Source organism: Mytilus californianus, unplaced genomic scaffold (assembly GCF_021869535.1).
Source record: "Mytilus californianus isolate M0D057914Y unplaced genomic scaffold, xbMytCali1.0.p SCAF_2, whole genome shotgun sequence".
Classification (NCBI taxonomy): domain Eukaryota; kingdom Metazoa; phylum Mollusca; class Bivalvia; order Mytilida; family Mytilidae; genus Mytilus; species Mytilus californianus.
In genome coordinates this window covers 67,021,289-67,044,992 of record NW_026262668.1, presented here as the reverse complement: position 1 = coordinate 67,044,992, position 23,704 = coordinate 67,021,289, and the positions used below count along the sequence as shown (strand labels likewise).

At 30.9% G+C, this 23,704-nt stretch overlaps 1 protein-coding gene across 4 annotated transcripts in view; it reads left to right on the top strand.

The window, feature by feature from the left end:
* The window catches only part of LOC127728114 (N-acyl-phosphatidylethanolamine-hydrolyzing phospholipase D-like), a 30,474-nt gene extending 10,890 nt beyond the window's left edge, over positions 1-19,584 (top strand). Inside the window, exons 4-6 of one of the 4 annotated variants that reach the window (XM_052235350.1) lie at positions 11,882-12,030; positions 12,913-13,027; positions 15,399-19,584. In XM_052235350.1, the coding sequence (XP_052091310.1) occupies positions 11,882-12,030; positions 12,913-13,027; positions 15,399-15,530 (396 nt within the window). In that variant the 3' untranslated portion in view covers positions 15,531-19,584. Of the gene's footprint in view, positions 1-1,176; positions 4,298-11,881; positions 12,031-12,912; positions 13,028-15,398 lie in introns of those variants that run through there. The other 3 variants (XM_052235348.1, XM_052235351.1, XM_052235347.1) reach the window with 3 other exon arrangements.
* Positions 19,585-23,704: the final 4,120 nt, after the last annotated feature.

Sequence of the window (23,704 nt, the reverse complement as noted above, 5' to 3'; positions counted from 1 at the left end):
GAACATAGGGATACAATGCAAGTTTTGTCTATTATTTTGAAAATTGTTATAAATAAAGAAAATCTGTCGGGAGCAAACATGTTCAGAATGTTCAGCTCTACCAATTGTTCATTGTTGTCAAAACTGTCAGGCGACTTCTTATAGGAGTTATTGTCCTTAAATGACAAATTTTACCATTTTTTTTCATTTTTGCCGTTATCTTGAAAACTATAATAGATATATAAACTTTTAGTTTCAAAAATGATCAGCAAGACAAGACAAGATCTACAAATAAGTGTGCAATGGTCGAAATCGTCAGTCGACTCCTAATTAGAGTTACAATAGAGAGGAAATTTATTTATTAATCCATATTGGAAAAAAGTTAAATCACAAAAATACTGAACTCCGAGGAAAATTCAAAACGGAAAGTCCCTAATTAAATGGCAAAATCAAAAGCATAAACACATCAAATGACAACATGGACAACAACTGTCATATTCCTGACTTGGTACGGGCATTTTCTTATGTAGAAAATGGTGGTTTGAACCTGGTTTTATAGTGCTAAACCCCTCACTTGTATGACAGTCACATCAAATTCCATTAAATTGACAACGATGTGTGATTAAAAAAAACAGACATAATAGGATATATCGCCCTTTAATGACAATTTTTACCATTTCTTTTTTCGTTTTGGCTTATATGATAAAAATTATGCTAGATAAATAGAAACTTTAAATAACAGAAATGGTCAGCAAGGCAAGATCAACAAACAAGTCAAAATTTGCCGATATAGTTAGTAGACTGTCTCTCTTCATAGGAGTGATGGCCCTTAACTGAGGATTTTTTACCCTCTTTTGTGTTTTGAGCAAAAATTAAAGAAGATAGAGAGAAACTGAGCAGACATAATGATCTGCAATTCAAAATCAACAAAAAAATTTTTGTCATGATTTCTATTCTTGTCTACAATGTTGGAAAGAGTCCATTGTTGATTTTGCACATAGACCTAGTAGAGCGACACAGGCTCTTTAGAGCCTCTAGTTTTTTATTAGTGACATTTTAATATGAGAGATATTTATTATGTGAAGAAAAAATATCAGTATGCAGTGCAGTCATTTTGTTTTCCAAAATTAGCAGGTATAATTATTTGTTAGAAGTTGTTTTGTTTATGTCTAAATTTCTGCATTATTTGCATTTCAGCATTACTTAGAGCCAAGAAGTAAACTTACAGAAGAGCTGAAGAACAAGAACATTCCTATTTCATCTTTTTTCACATTACCTCATGGAAGAGTTCATGTTATTGGCAAAGATAAGCTTAGTGGTGATGAATGACTAAACATACAAATGTGACACTTGCAATCCATAAAAATGTAAATTGAAAAGGAGATGGTCCTTGAATGACTTAAAATGATTATTTTAGTCACACATTTCTCGATGTACTACTAAACGGAATGACTTCATATCTATAACACAGCTAGACAACGATGGCTTGTGTAAACACCTTTGGGATATGTTAGAAACCTACTACCTATTTTCTAATTCTATCATTTAGGAGTGGGGTATGATCCAGATGGAAATGCTAACAACTTATTGTCTGTAGTAAGGCAAAGCTGTCTGATTCTTTAAAATCAATGTATACATCACACTTTCGGTTTAGAACTTGATGATCTGAGGGTGTATGAATTTTGTCAGAGCATTTGGCCAATTGTATCCAAGATTAGATTTTTAAGAACTTCCTGACTTTAACAGCAGTATGCACAGATATAATTTCACTATGACTTCCATAGACTTAGATCATAAAAAGCCATTTTGTGACTACAAAATTTCAAAGTATAGTACAAATTATTTGCAAGTCATGACCAATTCAGTATTTTTGACAATCAATTTTAATTTAAATGACAAAATTTGTTGTCATTTAAAGAACTCAGGGATCTTAAAGCAAAACATCATTCATGCATTAAAATGAAAGTAGAGGTCACTCAATTTTTTAATGGACCTTAGCTACTTGTCCAAATATACACACTTTCTTTAAATCATATATTTGTGATTTTCTTTGGTTAGATCTTGATCTAGTTTTTTACATGTATTGTAACTTGTTTGGTTTTTCACTGTCTTTCATTTTCCATGGCGTTGTCAGTAACCTATTGACTTACCAGTTTTGAATGTCCACTTGATATCTACTGCCTCAATTAGCTCACAAGGCCCAAAAGACCATGTAAACTATTGTCTTCACTTGGCATTGGAAGTTTGCATTGTCCTCCGTAAACTTTAACAGAAAATCTTCTCTGAAACCACTGGACCAATTTCAACCAAACTTAAAGGTAAAATGCATCTACTATCAGGATAATATCTAATATCTTGAAAACCTTTACTAATAGAGAAAATCTGACAAGGCAAGAATGCTAAAAAATTGAAAATCTATCTCCTTCCTATTTCCACCAAAATTATCAGATAAATCCTTTTGGGAGTTATTGCCCATGTATGATGATTTTTGAATAACTTTTGAGGTTTTGAATATTATCTTTAAATCAAAAATAGTTCAGTAGAATCTGTTGACTGCTAAAATGCTTCGCTATACACAAACTACAAAAATCGCATGATGACCAAAACAATTGAATGACTTATTGTTGTAGTTAATGCCCTTTAATGACAATAATGACTGATTTTCAACTTTTTGTCTTTATCTCAAAAATTGTAATAGAAAGGTAGAAACTGAAAACAGCAAAAATGATCAGCAAAACAAGATATACAGAAATGCCAACTAAGCAAAATTATCAGATGACAATTTATAGGAGTTATTGCCCTTAAATGATGATTTTTTTTTACTTTCATGTTTTTTAAAACTTGTGCATATTTAAAATATATTTGATAGGTAGAAATTCTGGATTGCAAAAATTATCAACAATAATACAAGATCTACAAGAATGGCAATATAACTTAAACCATTGGATGACCCCTTATAGTTGTAATTGCCCTTAATTCATGATATATTGGTTGACTCCGAATATGAGTTATTGCCCTTTAATGAAGATTTTTTACTAGTTTTCAAGTTTTTGCCTATTTTTTAATTAAGTTTTATAAGTGAGTGATCCAAGCTCTGAGGGGGGCTCTTGTTTTAAAAATGATGAACAAAAAAATGAATCCATGAATGGGAAGATTTTCTATTTTATGAGTGGACAAAAAAGGGTCTGTTATTGGTTTTTTCCACTGTTAGCTATTGTCTTATTTAAAAAGCATTAAGAAAAGTAGAAATATACAATGCATTATTGTAGTATTTACATATCTATATTTTGTATTTATCAGTTTAATTTACATAATTATATTGTTAAATTTTGTAAGATTCAGGTGTATAGGAAATTATGAACATGTTAAGAAATATAGTTATATTGATGCTACTTAGATAGTATGGGAGTTATAATAAAAACAAAATGACAGATCAAAGTTGAAACGTCTCTTTTTAATTTGCATTTGCTGAAAAAACTAAGAGAAAGCTTCGTCACATTCTCTTCTACTGGTTACTGTATGAGATGTTAACATATATTTGTAGAATAATCAAGAAGTATGCAATCTTAATTCAGTTTTCAGTTTAAAAGTGACCTACCACTGTACTTACTGAAAATATGCAGCTTGTGGAACAGAACAGCTTTCTACAAAAATTGTGTCACTCTGACCTACAGTCAAACTTTATAAACAAATGAATGAATGCAATATTTGTGCCATTTGATGTGTTTAGCGGGTTATATTTTACATGTTAGTATATGATCTACAATAAATACACACAAGTTGATTATATGTATCTACACGGACAGAACTGGCTCCCTGACCTACATTGCATGATTTACTGACATTGGTGAAATTTTCGATCTTAAGTTTATACTAAATTTGTGATAATATTCACTTATGTAATAAGTTTTTAAAATACATCTTATAATTTCTGACAGTCCAAATACCATCAAATACAGAAAGTATGACCTTATTAGTATACATTAGGTTAATGAAACAACTAGGGGAAATATGTAGAACTTTTGTAATCATTCAATACTATGTTTAAATATTAAGAAAATCAGTGTATTTTTTGCAAGTTTCACATATGTGCTGTTGCAAGTTTTATTTATAGATATGTATAATTAAAGAATTTACTTACATGTGTGTACTGTTACAAGTTTCACTTGCAGGTGTGTACTAATACACGTTTCACATTTAGGTGTTTACTGTTACAAGTTTTATGTTTTGTATTTGAGAATTATTTCAATTTCAACAAGTTTGTATATGTTGTAAAGGTGAATTAAAACAGAAATAAAAGAGAGTTTATTGTGACAAATGTTTTAATAGCAAAATATTCAATGGTACCATTATAACAGTACCAAATGCTCATTTTGACAATTAATGTCTCTTCAGTTTAATTTGACACCAAATAACACATGTCTCTATTACAAATCACGATTAGTTACCAAGGGAAAAATTCCTGCAGATAAAGGTGTTGGTGTATCGTCTCTAATATAACAGACTGTTACTCCCTAGATGTATTACAATATTGACTCTACTGAACTGAACCCGTTATTTACACAAAGCTGTTATGTGGATAGAATTCAATAAACAAAACCGTTTTTGCTGTCTCTTCTGTTTTACAAATTTTTCGTGTTGATAGATTGAACCATTATTTCCAGTTCATCACATTAAAATATCTTTTTAGCAAAAATTCTCAAATTTGTTTTTATTACATAATGTGTCATTTCATCCTTTAACATGCATTGGAATAAGCGTCTGAAGTGTATTTATTTACTATTCTTGTCTGAGAGGATTTACCCGCTCACAATACCAATTCGGTAAATGCTTTAACAAGTTGCAGTGCGAATTTATTTCTTTAATCTGATTGACCTTCACCTTCATCGTGTTCATTAATGGTGCTCGAATCAAAACAGTTGAAAGGGCCATAAATTATGTGAAGGCATGCAATCAGTTGCCTCTTATTTCTGGCAAACCAAAATGATATAAAATGATAAAAGCAAGTTAGAAACTTACATCAAATAAAAAAATAATAAATGTGGATTTGTGGAAGCTCATGTCCAATCTTAATGAACGAGAGTTGCTTTAATTGGTCTGTCTTAAAGAGCAAGTACTATCGCCAATAAGAATGATATTATGGTCAACAAACATTGAGGATAAAAAAATTCCGAAATTATTTGCCGAATATAGCTAACGTAACATATTTCTGGTATAGAAAAGCGACAGATTTGCAATGAAGCAAATGCTTTATTAATTCTATTTATTGTCACGGTATTTACAGAATTTGATGGATGATATTCTAGACTTCATAGTTGATAAAATTCGAAATGCTATCCAATAGTTCGAGGACTTACCCCAAGAAATTCACAAAATAATTTAAAGACATGACAGCAAAATATACCATATAACAAGCGATTGCACACGCAGTCCTTCTTAAATAAAAAACCAATATAATTGCTTCTTTCAGCGTTGCTTTAGTATTCTGCAGTTGCATTGTCGACCTAAACTTGCATGGACCAGATCAATAATGCCCATAAGTAGACTGTCTGCTCAGGATTTAATAACACTTTAAGATGTTTGGGAAAAACAACACAAAGTACGAAAAACTGCTCAGCTTCTGGGTACTAAGATGGCTTCAAAATTCCTTCCATATTAATGCCTCCTATTACATAGATACTAATTATGGCACTGTATGGATGCTCGTCAGAGAGGGTTTATCTGACCTTGACTTCATTTCTTGGATCAGTGATCTTAGTTAAGTTTCGTGGTCAAGTCCGTATTTTCGATATTTTAAGCAATAGGTCAATTAATTATATGTGGTGTATGGAATGATTGTAAGGTGTACTTACCTGTCTGTTAGGTTTTATCTGACCTTAAATTCACATGCTTGGTTAATTGGTCAATGTAAAGATTTTGTGGTTTGGTCTTTTTTCGGATACTTTAAGTAACACATCAACTACACTTGGTGAATGGAATGATTGTAAGGTGAACATATTCATCTGACCCTGACAACTTTTTTATGGTTCATGGATGAATATCAAATTTTAGTTGTTTTGTTCGTTTTTCAGATACCATAAGCAATAGGTAAACTATATTTGTTGTATGGAATGTCGAAATTCTACATGTGTGTCTGGCTGGGTTCATCTTACTTCAACCTTATTTTCACGGTTCAATGGTCAATGTTTAGCTATTGTGTTTAGGTCTGTTTCATAGATACTATAAACAATGGGTTAACTATAGATGGTGTATGGGATAATTGTAAGGCGAACATGTCCTTTTAGCATTCTTCATCTGACCTTGTCGTCATTGACATGGATCCTGTTAAACTAATATGATAATTGTTTTAAACCTTTAAATTAATTAATTTCGATATGAAATTATATTCAATCTCGATCAGTACAGCAGGCGATATAATTCAGCGTATATACTTGATTTTTGTTTATTTCCAAACGTTTGAGTAAATAATGCCTTCCGAAAAGATTTTATATTTTACTAGGATGATTAAGAAAAGTTGGATTACATTTGAAGTAAAGTTTTACGTTTTATGACGACGATACAACGGTTGTTTACATAAACCAAAAACATAAATAACTCATAGTATAAGTACATCCTTGTTCTAAATACAAAACGTTTACCAACTAAATTTAAAAAAATATTTTATTGGATAAAATGCAATCAATATAAAGCGTAATCCATGTGTAGAACATTCAATTGAAATATAATGCAAATAATATATTAAATGTGACACAAAGTCTACACCCTATTGTGCGTTTTTAATATTATTGGTAGAGCAGTCGACATTACGTTTTCTTCCGAGCATTACAACTTAGTTCTAATAAGAACATATCGGTGTGGCACCAACCAAGGTAACAGGTTTAAGTAAGTATATAACCAATTTGATATCATCATCATTTACAACATTGTGAAATTTCATAAAAATACCAAACTTCTATCGAATGTTTTTATAAAGCAGATAAATAAAAAGATATGCTCTTCGTCCTCTAAATATTTATTGCAGAAGTTTTCTAATGTTAAAATCTAAAAACGTCTATTTCGTGTTGTTTTTTTTAAAATTTTTTCCATTGTTTATTTTTTCTCTTTTGATTCTCTTATATCTCGTATGAGGTTTTTTAGTGTAATTTTATAATACTTTTTAATATTATTTCAAGGTTGCTGTACAAAAGAAATACACATTTTATACCGGGTACTATGATCAAATTACAGCCAAACCTTGTAAGGTCGAAGTCGAAGGGACCGGACAAAGTATTCGACTTATCCGAGGTTCGACTCATCCGAGTTTGAGGGTGTAGTCATTAATTAAGAATGCATAAAATACGGCAAAATGTAACTTTAAATACCTTTGCATTTGGAATCAAACCATGGTTTATAATGGTGGCTTTTGTTATTTTTTGGTAAAGAATAATTCTTTAATAGAAAATGATTTTTGTCAAACTTTGCTTTACTATAGAAAGCAGCATAACTCTTAAGTTGGAAATAAAAAAATACATCATCTATGTCCCCTATTGACTTGGATGGACAGAGTGCGTTTCAGTTTTAGCTTCAAAGTTGTCTGAAACTTTAGGAACTGCATTTATGCCCGCAATCTCACCAAGGATAGCTCAATTTAAAAATCTTTTAGTTTTGAGATCATATCAAAATTGGCATACTTTTTACTCTGTTGAAAAAAGAGTTTTGTAGGTATTCTATATACATTGATAGACATACACAACTTTATATGATATATGTTATTGTTATTTTACGAATGTAACCCCATCTTTCATAAGATGGGTCATTAAGGTTTCTTTTATTTTACAAATAACTGTAGTTTGTTAATATCATTTTTTTGATTTAAGTACAAGTATATCTGTCTATCTTTTATTGTTACTTCAGTCCTTTTAATAATAAATGAAAACACATGCCAGTTTGTCATTCCTTCGTCCAATCAAAACGAGCAAGCCAGTGTTGAGAAAAATTATTCTATTTTTACGCGATATTTTTTTCCAAAATTTTTCTTTGTGTTATCGCGTTATTCAAATATATGATTCTTATCTATTATACTTTAAAGTAAAGGGACTCTTGTGATAAATTTTCTGATATTATATATTTCATAAATGAAAATAAGATAAAAGATAAAGTACAATGTATATTACGCTTAGCCTTTATTGCATTTGTTTAACTATTTCCCTTCGTGTTGTTGTTACACAACTGAAATTTCAAACTCCGAAACAGCGGTTACGTCCTCCTTACTGACGCTACGTTGAATATGATAGCTTAGCGAAGCAACGTCACCACTGTTTCGGAGTTTGCTGAAATTTGTGAAGACCGATGGTAGATCAGTACAATGGACTCTCAAGATTATTGTACAGTGGAGACAGAGTATAAACAGGAAAATATTAGACTATATATATATTATATATTTATATATAAGTCTAAATTGAAAAAAACGTTCAAACCTATGATTGCGTTGGATAAAAACCGCAATTTTTATACGTGTGCATGCAAAACAAATTTCTTGGTAGAGGGGTCTAAATACAGCACAAACAACATCTTCCAAAAGACCAAAAAAAGTGAAAAAGTATATTTAAACAAAACGCATTTGACTAACAGGTCGAAAAACGGATGTTCTTAAACCCTGCTGACTGCCATTGGCGATTGCCAAATAAACGGATCACAAGATTTAACACAGTGGATCTATATTATTAATTTTATACCAAACAAAAAACAATAAACTTGCGGAAAAGATGGTATACCGCAAACATGAGGTGCAAAAATTTGTAGACCATATCCGGATTTCGACAATTATAATGTCTCTTCAGTGATGTTAGGAATAGAAACGGTATTTGGAAGGCCATATAATTTACATCAATTTAGGATAGACTCTTGAATTTTGAAGAGTCGAAATAGGATGAACGGATCATATATACCCGAAGGCAAATGTAATACAAGCCCAAACGAAAAAATATAAGTCTAGATTGAAAACAACGTTCAAATCTATCATTGCGTTAGATAAAAACCGCAATTTTTATACGTGAGCATGCAAAACAAATTTCTTGGTAGAGGGGTCTAAATACAGCACAAACAACATTTTCCAAAAGATCAAAAAAGTGAAAAAGTATATTTAAACAATATATTTATAAAGATATTGTAGGAAACTAAAGTTACATACATAGTTATAAAATGCAATAGCATTTCGACAAATTACGTTATACGCTCTCTGTCACTCTTCGATCTGCCATTCAAAATAACTCACCTATGTATTTTTTTTCATCAGAAGATTCTGAGCATTCACAATTATAAAAAAATGTTGGTATTAACAATATTTTTTTATCTAAAGAATGCCATGTATATATCATTTTATGTACAATATTATACTCAATTTTATTTATTAGATAAATGGCAGAAGCAGTGCGTGATTGTTTGTCTTATGAATTTACCAATCCACTTGTTTTGAAGAATGGTCGCTACGAGAATCCATGGAAAGGATTTAAGTTTCCAAGTTTAGGAGGATTACTGAAGTTTATTTTCATCACTAAAGACAATTCAAATATTCCTGATAGTAGAGTAAATAAACCACATCTTTCTTGATGATCATAATTTTAACCATTTGATTACTGGCTAAAAATACGAACAAAATGAACAAAGATTTGATAATGGGATAAAAAAAACAAGATATTGAAATAACAACCCGACAACACAAGTTCGTCAAAAATATACACGTACAGCTTCAATGATGGATAACACTCACACAAAATCATATTATTTGTAGAAATATAAAAGTAAGAAGATGGGGTATGATTGCCATTAAGACAACTCTCCACAAGAGTTCAAATGACACAGAAATTAACAACTATAGGTTACCCGCCACGGTACGACCTTCAACAATGAGTAAAACCCATACCGCATAGTCAGCTGTAAAAGACACAGAAATAACAAATGTAAGACAATTCAAACGAGAAAACTATCGGCCTGATATATGTACAAAATAATGAAAGAAAACAAATGTGATATACAGCAACAAATTAAACGACAACCACTGAATTACAGGTTGTCAAGTTGTGAAGAATTTAAGAGCTTGCGTGACCATCAAATTATAATAATTAATTTAAACAAGACAATGGATTGTAGTTCCTAATAACAATTATTTTGTTGTTGAAAGCTTAAAAATAAAATTGAGAACGGAAATGGGGAATATGTCAAAGAGACAACAATCCGACCAAAGAGCAAAAAACAATCGAAGGCCACAAATGGGTCTTCAACACAGCGAGAAAATCCCGCACCCGGAAGCGGGTTTAGCGTCCCCTAAATAAAAATGTGTACTAGTTCAGTGAAAATGGACGTCATAATAAACTCCAAAACATATAAATGAACTAAAATTAAAAAACATACAAGACTAACAAGGGCCAGAGTCTCCTGACTTTCGACAGGCGCAGGGTTAAACATGTTTTGTGAGATCTCAACCCTCCCCCTATACCTCCAATAATGCCTTCTTTCGATCTATTACCGGTATTATCCATTGAACTTCAAAAAATATTTCAAATAGCAATATCTTAAATTGTTGTTTTTTTTTTCTGAAAGTATCTTTCCATATAAAAATCAGATGCAATATACTTACTTGTTGATGCATATTTTAAACACATGTTGATAGCATGGACATATTTCGTTATCAGCAAATGATCAAAAGCAAGTTCAGCATGCACATAGTCTTATACCACAACAGTGCTTTTCTTTGCTGCAAAAGATAGGCAGGAGATAAAAAAAAATGATATTCATTTTCATAACTTCATAAGTCGAAAAAAACGGACAACGTCATGGCAACAAAACGAAAATATAACAACTTAAGGCTGAAACATTAAAAAAAAATGATGATGTATTGCTTTTAATCAAGTGTCAAAGGTTGACTTGATGAACATATAATAGATAATGGTTTTCTGTCAAATGAATCTTTTCCTTAACAATTCTCACAGTTGTGTTATATAAACATTTTGTAGTTCACAAACTTTTTTTCTTCTCAGGAATTAAACAAAATACTACCAGTAGAAAACCCCAACTTTGATAGACTGAACAATCCCCCTCCAAATGATATTCAGGTCACATGGATAGGACATGCTTGTGTGCTAGTTCAGTTTGACGGCCTAACGGTTCTCACAGATCCCATTTTTAGCCAGAGAGCTTCCATGTCACAATGGTTTGGACCAAAACGTTTTAGACCAGTACCATGTGAAGTTCAAGAATTACCAAACATCAACATTGTAGTTATAAGTCATACACATTATGACCATTTAGATCATGGGTCTGTCCAGCAATTGAATGAGAGATTTGGGAAAGATTTGGCTTGGTATGTTCCTAAAGGGACAAAACAATGGATGACAAGTGTTAGATGCGAAAATGTTACAGAACTAACTTGGTGGGAAGAGGCTGTATTTCCTAAACAAACAGATGTTAAATTAATTTGTACCCCATGTCAACATTGGTGTAAGAGAAATTTGATTGATACCAATAAGGTAAATGTCTGTTCAATCCTCATGTTGTACTAGTATTTAATAGAAATTAATGTGTCTTGAATAATTACAGCTGCATATAAGGTATTTTGTAAGGTGTTTGCGGCTTTTGATATTAATAAAAATGTGGCTATAATTTCCATAATTTTTGTTATAGAAAACTAATGTCAGTGCTCTTTTTGTTCAGAAAATTGATATTGTTCAAGAAATTGATATTGTGAATTTGTTATTGAATAAATTTATAAACTTGCCACATTTGGCGGAGGATTTGATTACCCTTTGGTAGCACCTGATATCACCCCTTGTTTTGATTGGTTTGTGCTTTTCAGTTTTTGAAAGTGACCTATACTTGTCACTGCATTAGATGGTTTTAGCTATAAACAATCTAATTTTTATTACAGGCATTATGGGGAAGTTGGATTGTGAAAGGACCTAAACATAGTTTTTACTTCGCTGGGGATACTGCTTATTGTGAAGGATTTGAACAGATAGGTAGAAAGTATGGTCCCTTTTCTTTTGCAGCTATACCTATAGGTGCATATGAACCAAGGTAAGAATCAGTTAACTTGTTGGATAGTCACTAAAACTGAAACGTCATAAAAAAAAAGTTTGGTTTAGAAAAAAAGACATTCTTAAACAAACCTAAGCCAATTCTGAGATTTATTTTTTGGGACACTAGCCTTATTCTACATGACTTTAATTTCTGTCAAGTAAATAGCACTCGTTTGCTTATATTATATGTCAGATGTCACAATAATTTATACATATAATAGTTTTTAGAAATACTTAATTTCGTGAGTATTAAGATTTATTGAGTACTTTATAACAATATATGTGAGTCTTTTTTTATCTTCTTGATACCACAATAATTACATTACATGTATGGTTCATTTTAATTCGTTATTTTGATTGGCTAACAGCGATCTCGCGTCATTCTGAAATTAACCTTCATTTAAAAATGAAATGTAACATTCATGATGACACAAGCTTCCACAATAAAGTGCACAGGTAAATAAAAGAAAAACTTGATAGAAATCGTGTTTTCACGATCCTAACAAAAAAATGCAATTATAAGTATTGAATGCTTCTTTTAGTAATTTTATAGGGTTGTAAAAGTGTTGACCGTGCACCCAATTTTAGAATGGAGCGCTTCCACGTTTCATACAAAATGTACTTCGGTCAACGCTTTTACACCCTAATAAATTTACAAAAAGAAGCATTCAATTCTTACATAATAAATCATTTTGTCTACTTTATAAATAATTTGCTTTCACAACAGATCATGGATTAAAAGTTTACAGTGATATTTTAAGTTACCCGGTAACTCTAAGAAAATTATGGTATAAGTTGCCTAGTTTTAGCATTATAATTATTGAATGTACAAGACACATTACATTTGATTCAATGGAGGGAAAATGTCTTTTCATTTCAGAAACTTTATGAAGAATCAGCATGTCAACCCTGAAGAAGCTGTTAAGATTCATGAAGATATTAAAGCAGAAAATTCTCTTGGAATTCACTGGGGAACATTTAAATTAACCACTGAGGTAAAACTACATTCTCATGATGCATTTACAGATAAAGTCAAAACTAACTGCAGAAGTTAAATATTATAAAATGTTGTTATTCCTAAAGAAAAGTCAAATGAACCTATAATTCTACTTTTATATACTAGTGGAACTTTAGCTGTAGATATTTAGAATTATTAACAACAAAAGTAAATTTGATATTTATTATGAATGAATTGCGACTTATTGGGAACATTTACACTGATAATAACAAGAGAATGTGCAAACTGCTTACCAAATTTCAACAGATTAATAAGGAAAAAGACAATCATCTTATTATAATGATTTAAAAAGGGGTGATTATTAATACTCAAATTAAAGTTAAAAAGAAGAAAGGGATGTTCAAATTGACATAACTGTGTTGCAAATAAAGGCAACAGTAGTATACCCTGTACAAAAGTCGTAAATCGATTAAGAGAAAACGAATCCGGGTTACAAACTAAAACCGAGGGAAACACATCAACTATAAGATGTTAGCAAAAAAAAAAACAGGGAATGATCTAAGTGACAATACAAATCAAACAGAATACGAGAGGAAATTTCAAAACTACAATAAACAACAACAATTAAACATAGTGAAAATCGAAATATCACAACAATTAAACATAGTGATTGGTATTATCACAACAATTATACATACAGAGAGAATGAGAATATCACAAAAAAATTAAACAACATTACAATATCACAACTGCACTTCTACATAGATAGATAAATATAGAGAATATCACAAAAACAATTAAACATGGTAAGAGTGGAATATTGCAACCAATAAACTTAGAGAGATGGGGAATATTCCCAAAATAATTTAACAATATCACAACAACCAATAAACATAGATAGATAAAGAATACCACAAAATTTAATTTAACATAGGGAGATGGGGAAAATCACAAAATCATTTAAACATGATGAGATTGGGAATATCACAATAAAATTTAAACATTGTGAGATGGGGAATATCACAACAACAATTAAAAATTGTGAGATTGGGAATATCACAACATCATTTAAGCATATTAAGATTGGGAATATCACAGAAACAATTGAACAGAGTGAGACTGGGAATATTAAATAACCCAAACATATTGAGATAGGAAATATCATAAAAGGTATTCATTATAGTGAGATGGAAAAATCACAACATCAATTACTGTGGATTCATTATTATTCGTTGGATACCAATTTTTGTGGATTTCGTGGGAACCGGTCAACCACGAAATTAAATGTTCAACGAATACCAAATTTTCTAAAGGCCTGTATGCAGATTTCGGCAAAACCACGAAATTAAATATCCACGCACATGTAAGTTTTCCTTAATCCACGAAAATTGGTACCCACGAAAATAAATGAATCCACAGTATTTTCTTTTACATAAATAGTCAACTGAATAAGAGAAGAATGTTCAAATTGACAATAGTTGTACAGAATTTTTTTAACACTTATATCGGCAGTAGAAGTTAAACATATAACACTGTTAATGGACACAAACTCAAAGTCACTTAAAAGTCATTGCTTATCATAATAAGTGATAGCTGCCAACATCTAGCAATGATAGATAATATCATGACATGCCAAAAAGCGTCTGTAAACAGTTGAAACATTGTGTATTACACAGGAAAAGTGTGTGATTTGGCAACTATTAATATTCAGCCATAGTCCATTTCATCCTTCCTAAATGGTGCAAACAATATCCCCAGTGAGAAGAGCATTAGCCCTGAGACATTCTTTTCAAACTTTGTTCCAGAACATTACTTTCCATTTACAATTGCTATTATGCAAATTTAAACAAAACTTTAATTGTCATTAAAATGCATTAGGCAATGATTTTGAATTAGCCAAACAGGCAACTGTTGAATGTAATAAAAGATAACAACAGTTAAGTGCACTTATGATTTGTATGATTGTCAGAGCTAAAAAGCATGTCACATGTTTTTGCACATTTTTATGACATGAAAAGGTTTCTTATTGCTAGAGGTTAGCAACCATGCATTTATCAGTGCCTATAATGAAATCAATTTGGCTATTTCATTGCTATAAATACCAATTTTAGAAAAGTTTAAAGTTGTCAGAAAATTTCAACAAAGTTAACAATATTCCCAAGATTTCTCAAAAACAAGTATGGTAATTGTTTCGTATCTTTCATGCCGGGGCCTTTAATAGCTGACATAGATTGGATTAAAAAGAACACTTTTTTATTAGGGACATTTTATTATGATAATGTTTATTATGTAAAGAACAAATATCAATATGCAGTGCATCAATATTAATTTCTAAAAATCAGCAGGAATAATTTTTTGGTAGGAGTTGTTTGGTTTATGTCTAAACGTCTGTAATATTTGTGTTTCAGCATTACTTAGAACCAAGAAGTAAACTTACAGAAGAGCTGAAGAACAAGAACATTCCTATTTCATCTTTTTTCACATTACCTCATGGAAGAGTTCATGTTATTGGCAAAGATAAGCTTAGTGGTGATGAATGATTAAACATTCAATTGTGACACTTGCAATCCATGAAAATGTAAATCGAAAAGGAGATGGTCCTTGAATGGCTTGAAATTGTTATTTTAATCACATATTTCTCCATTACAACAAAACAGAATAAATTAATATCTGGAAAACAGCTTGACAATAATGGCTTGTAAATTGTAAACACTTTTGGAATATATCAGACACCTAGTCCCTATTATCAAATACTTTGATTTGGGAGCATGGATATGCTTAAGTTAGAAATGCTTACAACTTCTTGTGTAGTAGGTCAAACTTTTGTATACAGAGTAGATAATCAAAACAGATGTATTATTTTCAAGGTTTTATGAAAAATTTACCTTTTTACAGATTTATATTTGATGTATAATTTCATAAACCATTAGTCACACTTTCAGTTTATAACTTGATGGTCAGATTGTGTAATAATTTTGTCAGAGTATTTAGCAAAGTGTATCCAAAACCAAGAACTTATCAGAAATGGTCCAGTATTGGATACAGATAAGATTTTTAGCCACTCTCACTGTTAAGACATCAGAAATATCTAAGATTAAAACTTATCAAAATAATGCAATTTCATTTCTATCTTATACATTGTATATACAAATGTTTTCTGAAGAATCTATGCTCTAATACCATTGTTGAATTTTCATGGGTTTTAAGAACATTAAAATACCTGTATAATCCTATTCTTTCAAGCTTTGTTAGATATTCAAATGGATTTGGTCAGTATTTGAATCTGTTTATCTTATGGATAAATGAAAGAAAATGATGCTAGAATTATATCTTTTAGAACTTCATTACTATAACAGCAGTATGCACTGATCAAATATGATTCCATTATGACTTTCATAAAATAAAAGTTCATAAAAAGCCATTTTGTGACAGCAAAATTTTAAAGTACAAATTATGTGCCAGTCATGAACAATTCTGTATTTTTAACAACCAATTTTGATAACAGATTTCTTTGGTGAATAGAACTCAGTGATCTTAAGGTGAACTAATTTTTTTCATGTATCTTTGCTACTTGTCAAAATATATGCATTGTTGATAAATTATATATTTGTGATTTGTCTTTGCTAAGATCTGGACCTGAATGCTTAACTTAAAAGTATATATGTCAGTGTTTTTATGTATTGTTTTGTGGCCTTGTTTTTATTTTAATATGTCTTTCATTTTTCCCATGTCATTGTCAGTAACTCATTGACTTCCGAGTTTTATATGTCCCCTTGATATCTCTTTTTAGCTCACCTGGTCCAAACTATTGCAATCAATTGACATAAGAAGTCGGCAGTGTCCACCGTAAACGTTTACAGAAAATATTCTCTTGACAAATTTCAACCATACTTTAAGAGAATGATCTTTTGGGTATCTAGTATAAAGTTAGTCAATGTTGCAAATTAACCAACATGGCAGCCTTGGCTTAAAAATAGCACCTAAAGATAAAATGTATTTAATATCTTATATCTTGAAAACCTTTACTAATAGAGAAAATCTGCTAAGAAAGTGAAAATGAAAATTCATCTCCTTCCTATTTTCACCAAAATTACCAGATGAATCGTCATGGGAGTTATTGCCCAAGTATGATGATTTTTGAATAATTTTCGAGTTTTTGCCTATTATCTTTAAATTATAATCGATAAGTAGAATCTATGAAATGATAAGATATACACAATTTATAAAATTGGCATAACGAAAGAAACAATTGAATGACTTCTTGATGTAGTTTTTGCCCTTTAATGAAAATATTGACTAATTTTCAAGTTTTTGCCTTTATCTCGAAAATTGTAATAGATAACTGTAGAATGTAGAAACTGCAAACAACAAAACTGATCAGCAAAACAAGATATACTGAAATGCCAATTTTACTGAAGCCATCGGATGACAATTTATAGAAGTTATTGCCTTTAAATGATGATTTTTAATTTCGTGCTTTTTAACTTTTTGCATATTATTTTAAAAATTATAATAAATAGGTAGAAACTCTGAATTACAAACATGATCACCAATAATACAAGTCCTACAAGAATGCCAATAAAAACCAAACCATTGGATGACCCCTTATTATAATAATTGCCTTTAAAACATGATATTTTGCTAGCTTTTGAGTTTTTGCCTACTATCTCTATAACTATTATAGATAGCTAGTTACTGAAAACAGCACAAATGATTAGCAATACAAGATCTACAACAATGATAAATATGACCAAATCCATTGGATGACTCGGTATATGAGTATTGCCGATTTTTCAAGTTTTGCAAGTGAATGATCCAAGCTCTGAGGGAGCTCTTGTTTAAAATGAGATGAACAAAAGAGGAAATCAATGAATAGAAGATTTTTGTATTTTCTGAGTGGACAGAAAATCTCTGTAATTGCTTTTCTCCAGTGTAAACTATTGTCCGATTTTAAAAGTATCACAAAATTAGAAATATATTATTGTAGTATTTACATATCTTTATTTTGTATTTATAGTTTTTTTTTCCTATTCATATTGTAAAACTAGTTAATTTCTCTAGTTTTCACGTTTCTATAATATTACAAATTAAATATAATATTTGAAAATTATCAAGTTACATGTTTTAACATAGAATTGCTGTTAGATGATTTTTCAAATTATGTCCTAACCATTTCTACTAACACCCTGAATTATTTAAATTTCATTACACATAAAAAGGGGAAATTAGATACATCATGTTTCTGAAAATAAGCACAAAGAAATCTTTGTTACATCCTTTTATACTGGTTACAGCTGTATGAGATGTGAATATAACTATTAAAAACAATCGGAAAAGTCTGAGATGAAAATCAAAATGTATTTAATCTGAGTTTAGTTCTCAGTATTAAAGTGACCTATAACGGTATTACTTACTGAGAAGATGTATCTTGTGGACCTGAACAGCTTTCTACAAATGTGTGTCATTCTGACTTACAGTTAACCTTCATTAATAAACTCATGATAGATACCAGAATTTAGTTTCTGTATGCCAGACGAACGTTTCGTCTACAAAAGACTCATCAGTGACGTTCAAATTGAAAACGTTAAAAAGGCCAAATAAGGTGTAACTTTGAAAAGCAATGAGGTCCTAAAATTCTGAAAGGTTTAGCCAAATACAGCTAAGGTAGTCTATTCCTTGGATAGAAAATCAAAAAGTTCAAAGTTTTGTAAACAGTTATTTTATAATCATGAACATATCAATGACAATTCATGTCAACACAGAAGTGCTGACTGCTGGGCTAACTTTAGTTATATTTTGTATGTTACTACATTTGATTTACAGTAATACATACTAGATAAGTTATGTATCCATAAGGACAGAATTAACTGGCTTCCTGACCTACATTACGCGATTTACAGATTTTGGTGAAATTTTATATCTTGATTTTATACTCAATTCGAGATAATTTTCACTGATGTCATTAGTTGTAAAGATGAATTTTATAATTTCTGACAGTCTAAATTCCATCAAATGCATGATGACCTTATTAGTATACATTAAGTTAATGAAACATCTGAAGGAAATATGGAGAACTTTGTAATCATATAATAAATAATATAATAAATTAAATAATGTAAATTCGGGGAAATTATTGCGGGCTATTATTATTGTGATTATTAAACAATGGACACAAATGTGATATCAATCTTCACGATTTCAGGAAATGATCCATACATATAATGGTATCTAATAAAAAAATGCGAGTTTTTATTTTGTGCGAAATATATGACGTCCTAATTTTCGCAGTGATTTCTGAATTTACAATATTGAGAAAATCAGTCTATCGTTTGTACCTTTTACATATGTACTGTTAACAGTTTCATTCATAGATGTGTATTATTCAGAATTTACTTACATGTGTAACATTGTGTGTAATGTTTCAAGTTTCAGTTATAGGTGTGTACTTATTCAAGTTTTACTTTCAGGTGTTTACTGTTACAAGCTTTTTTGGGAATTTAAAATTATTTCATTTTTAACAAGTTTGTATATCAAAATGTATATAATATGTTGTGAAGGTAAAATGAAACAGAAATAAAATGGAATTTAATGTGACAGCTGTTTTGATAGCATGATATTCAATGGTACATTTTTTACAATACACATGCGTATTCCGACAATTAATGTCTCTTCAGTTTAATTTGACACCACATAACATATGTCTCTATTACTAATCACTATTAGTTACCAGGTTACCAAGGGAATAATTCCAACAGATAAAGGTGTTGATGTATTTTCTGTAAAAATACATCATATAACAGATGTCTCTAATATAGCAGACTACTGTTACTCCATAGATGTACTACAATACCAGAAGTTAAAAGTATATGTCTGTATTAATACACCTTAATGCAAAAGTATCTCCGTAAGAGTTAAATGTAATTCTGGAAAGGAAATACTACTCCAGTAACCAAAGGTGTTGAATTTGGTTTATTTGCCACTATTTGTTTAAAGTCTCTGTTATGATGTACTTTTTGTTCACACAAAAATAAAATGGACTCCACTGAATCGCATACCAGTTATTCGCATAAAGGTAGTATTTGGATAAAATTTAATGCACAAAACATTTTTTTCTGTCTTTTCTGTATTAACAATTTATCATTTTAATGAATTAACTTGAGATTAAGGATACAACAGATACAGTTAAGTCTGCTCATAACTTGACTTACATCTAGAAATTGACAATGAGGGTCGTTTGAAAACAAATATTTACGACAAAAGAGTTGATTTTAGCTTCCCAATTGTGAACTTTCCATTTTTTATGTAGCAACATTCCAACAGAACCTGCATACGGAGTATATATCTCCCAATTGATACTTTATTCCAGGACTTGTATTTCCTATCATTGATTTCCTTGATAAATGGTTGCTGCTCACAAGGAATTTCTTAAACCGAGAGTTTCAAGTGGTGACGTTGAAATTATCACTTCGTAAATTTTACGAACGCCATCACGAGTTGGTTGACCGTTATGGAATATCCGTTTCACAGATGACAGTGGATATGTTCCAACAGTCCCGTCCCCTTTTCCCCGAATGTGACCTACCGAATTAAACATATTACCGGGCTTGTACTAACAAGAGCAACACGACGGGTGCCACATGTGGAGCAGGATCTGCTTACCCTTCTGGAGCACCTGAGATCACCCCAGTTTTTGGTGGGGTTCGTGTTGCTCAGTCTTCAGTTTATTATGTTGTGTTTTGTGTACTGTTGTTTGTCTGTTGGTCTTTTTCTTTTTTAGCCATGGCGTTGCCAGTTTATTTTCTACTTATCAAATGTCCTTTTAGAATCTTTCTTCTCTCTTTTAATATAGTATTTCCGGTTCATTACATTACAATATTTTTTAACAAAATTACACATTACATGATATTATTCCAGAAGAAACAATCAAATAGTTTTTTTTTCAAAAATTTTGTTTTTATTACATTATTGTGTCTTTTCTTCTTTTAACATGCATTATTAAAGAGGCCTTGGGACTCATTTGGAAATAGCGTTTGAAGTGTGTTTTTTTTACTATCCTTGTCTGAGAGGCTTAAATTTTTTGGCTTATAATACCATTCGGTAAATGTTTTTACAAGTAGCAGTGCGAATTAATTTCTTTAATCTCCTTCTGCTGGCAAACCAAAAAAAAAATATAAACATAAGAGGAAGAGAAAAAGTACCACACAAAATACATGTGGATTTGTATAGGCAAATGTCCAATCTTGATAAAAGACAGTTGGTTTGATTGGTTTGTTTTAGAGAGCATGTACTCTCGCTAATAAAACTAAACTTTGTGAACAACAAACTGCTAACAACGAACGTCAACTGTAGTAGGGCAGATGCAACAGCTGAAACCTTGAATCACCATTTCAGGATAAACATTTGTATCTCACACCTTCAAACATTGATCAAACCTTCTGACATCTAGAAAAACCTCATCAAAGATACAAGGCTTATGACTTTGTACGTCAGACGCACGTATCGTGTGCAAAAGACTCATCAGTGACGCTTGAATAAAAAAGTTAAAAGGTTGAATAAAGTATGAAGTTGAAGAGCAATGAGAATAAAAAATTCCGAAAGGGTTTGCCAAGGTAATCTTTTCCTGGTATTGAAAAGCGACAGATTTGCAATGAAGCAAATGCTTTATGGATTCTATTTATTTTTACGGTATTTCCAGAATTTGATGGAAGATATTCTAGTCTTCTAATTTATAGTTGATGGATTTCAAAATGACATCCCATATCCCGAGGACTTACCCAAAAAGATTCACAAAATAATTTAAAGATATATGACATCAAAATATACCATATTTCAAGCGATTACACATACGTAGTACTACTTAAATAAAAGACAAATATTATTTATATTTATCAAAGTTGTACATATATCGATACGAGGTTGTTGTGTTTTTGGTATTTATAGATATGTCTGTTTGATTGGATACATAAAAGAATACGGATAGAATTTCATGAACTGGTAGTTTGATAGTAGTTTAATTCATTCGAGTCATTGCAGTCAAGTGTACTAGCGGCTCTTTTTCCCTAATAAATCATTATAAAAATTATTTATTTACAGGTTGATTGTCCAAGATGGGTCACAAATATTGAAGCGCTATGTAGAAACAGACATTTTTCATTGAGATAAAATGAATAACGTGTATTTATTATCTGAATAAATTGCACTTGACTTTTGCAAGTGACTACTCCCATGCAAGAGTTTTGTAATAAATTGATAAACGTTTTAGGTTCGGTTGAGTTTACGAATTAGAACAAAATGCTTCTTTCAGCGTTGCCTGTAGGATTCTGCAGTTGCATTGGCGACCTAAACTTGGAACAGATCAATAATGACAAGAAGTAGACTGTGTACTCAGACTATAATAGCAATTGAAAATATCTGGGAAAAAATAGAATAAAGCACGAAAAACTGCTCAGCTTCTGCGTGCTTAGGTGGCTATAAGATCCCGCCTTTTCTAGTGCTTCGTATAACATAAATACTATAATATTATGGTTGGGAGAACTAATCAAATACAAAGTTGAATATCATTAAAAGCTGAAAAGGTTGTGCTTTTTACGACTAAGGCAATCTATGCCCAAAGGTAGAAAATTCAACATTTTTTTACAGTAAATGTACAGAAAACCTACATTTCAACGACAATACAAAAGTGATGACTACTGGGCCTTGGTACCCCCAAGACGAAACGTCCAATATCAATGTCCTTGACCCGGTGGTTCTCAATTAAGTTACTAAGCTTATAGCTGGGTACGCCAGGTGCGCTTTTCGTCTACATTAGACTCATCAGATGCGTTCGAATTAAAACAGTTAGGTAGATAAAGTCATAAACGATGTTAACGAGCATTAAAATCCGAAAAAAATATTGCCAAATACGGCTAAGGCAATCTATGTCTGGGGTAGAAAATCTAAGTGTTTAGAATAAATAAGCATTTTATATAAAAACAGTAAATTAACAGAAAGTGAAGATATCAATGGTACTTTATGTCAATACAAAAGTTCTGACTACTATTGTATCAAAATTTTGAATCTAAATAGTTAAGCAATTTTGTGAAATCTTTTTATCAATAAAAATAATGACAAAGAACTTATCAGAAGAACACTACAGGAATAACACTTGGATCTGCCTCTTTTTTGTCTCTTTCAAACCAAACATTTTATTTTACCAATTATGGACCCACAAAAGAAATACCAAATAATAATGATTTTCAATGTTCATCTGAAACATATAACTTATACAATATAAAGAATAAGATACATATGACTATTGGAAGTGCACATGATCGATTATATGAACTGGTAATTCAGCTCATGGTGTATATAGATTCTTCTTACATGCATATACATTGGGATAGACATCAGAGGACGTACGAAAACAGTATAATAAAGAATGAATGACCCTCATCATGATTTAAGTTTCCAAATAACGACTTTTAAAGTATTCAAATACAAAAATGTACTTTCATAAATTGCATATGGTTTGCACCCATCACATTTGGTTCACTTTTCAGCAGCTTGAATTGACTATAGTGACTTGCTTGAAACAAGCATAATGTCACACGTTATATTCACACAACACTGATATCATCACTTCGAAATTTTGCAATACCCATGGTGATTGGTTGGAATGGTTAATTGTTATAAGGTGATGGCATTTAATGTCACTTGTCCTTTGTTCCTCGCATCT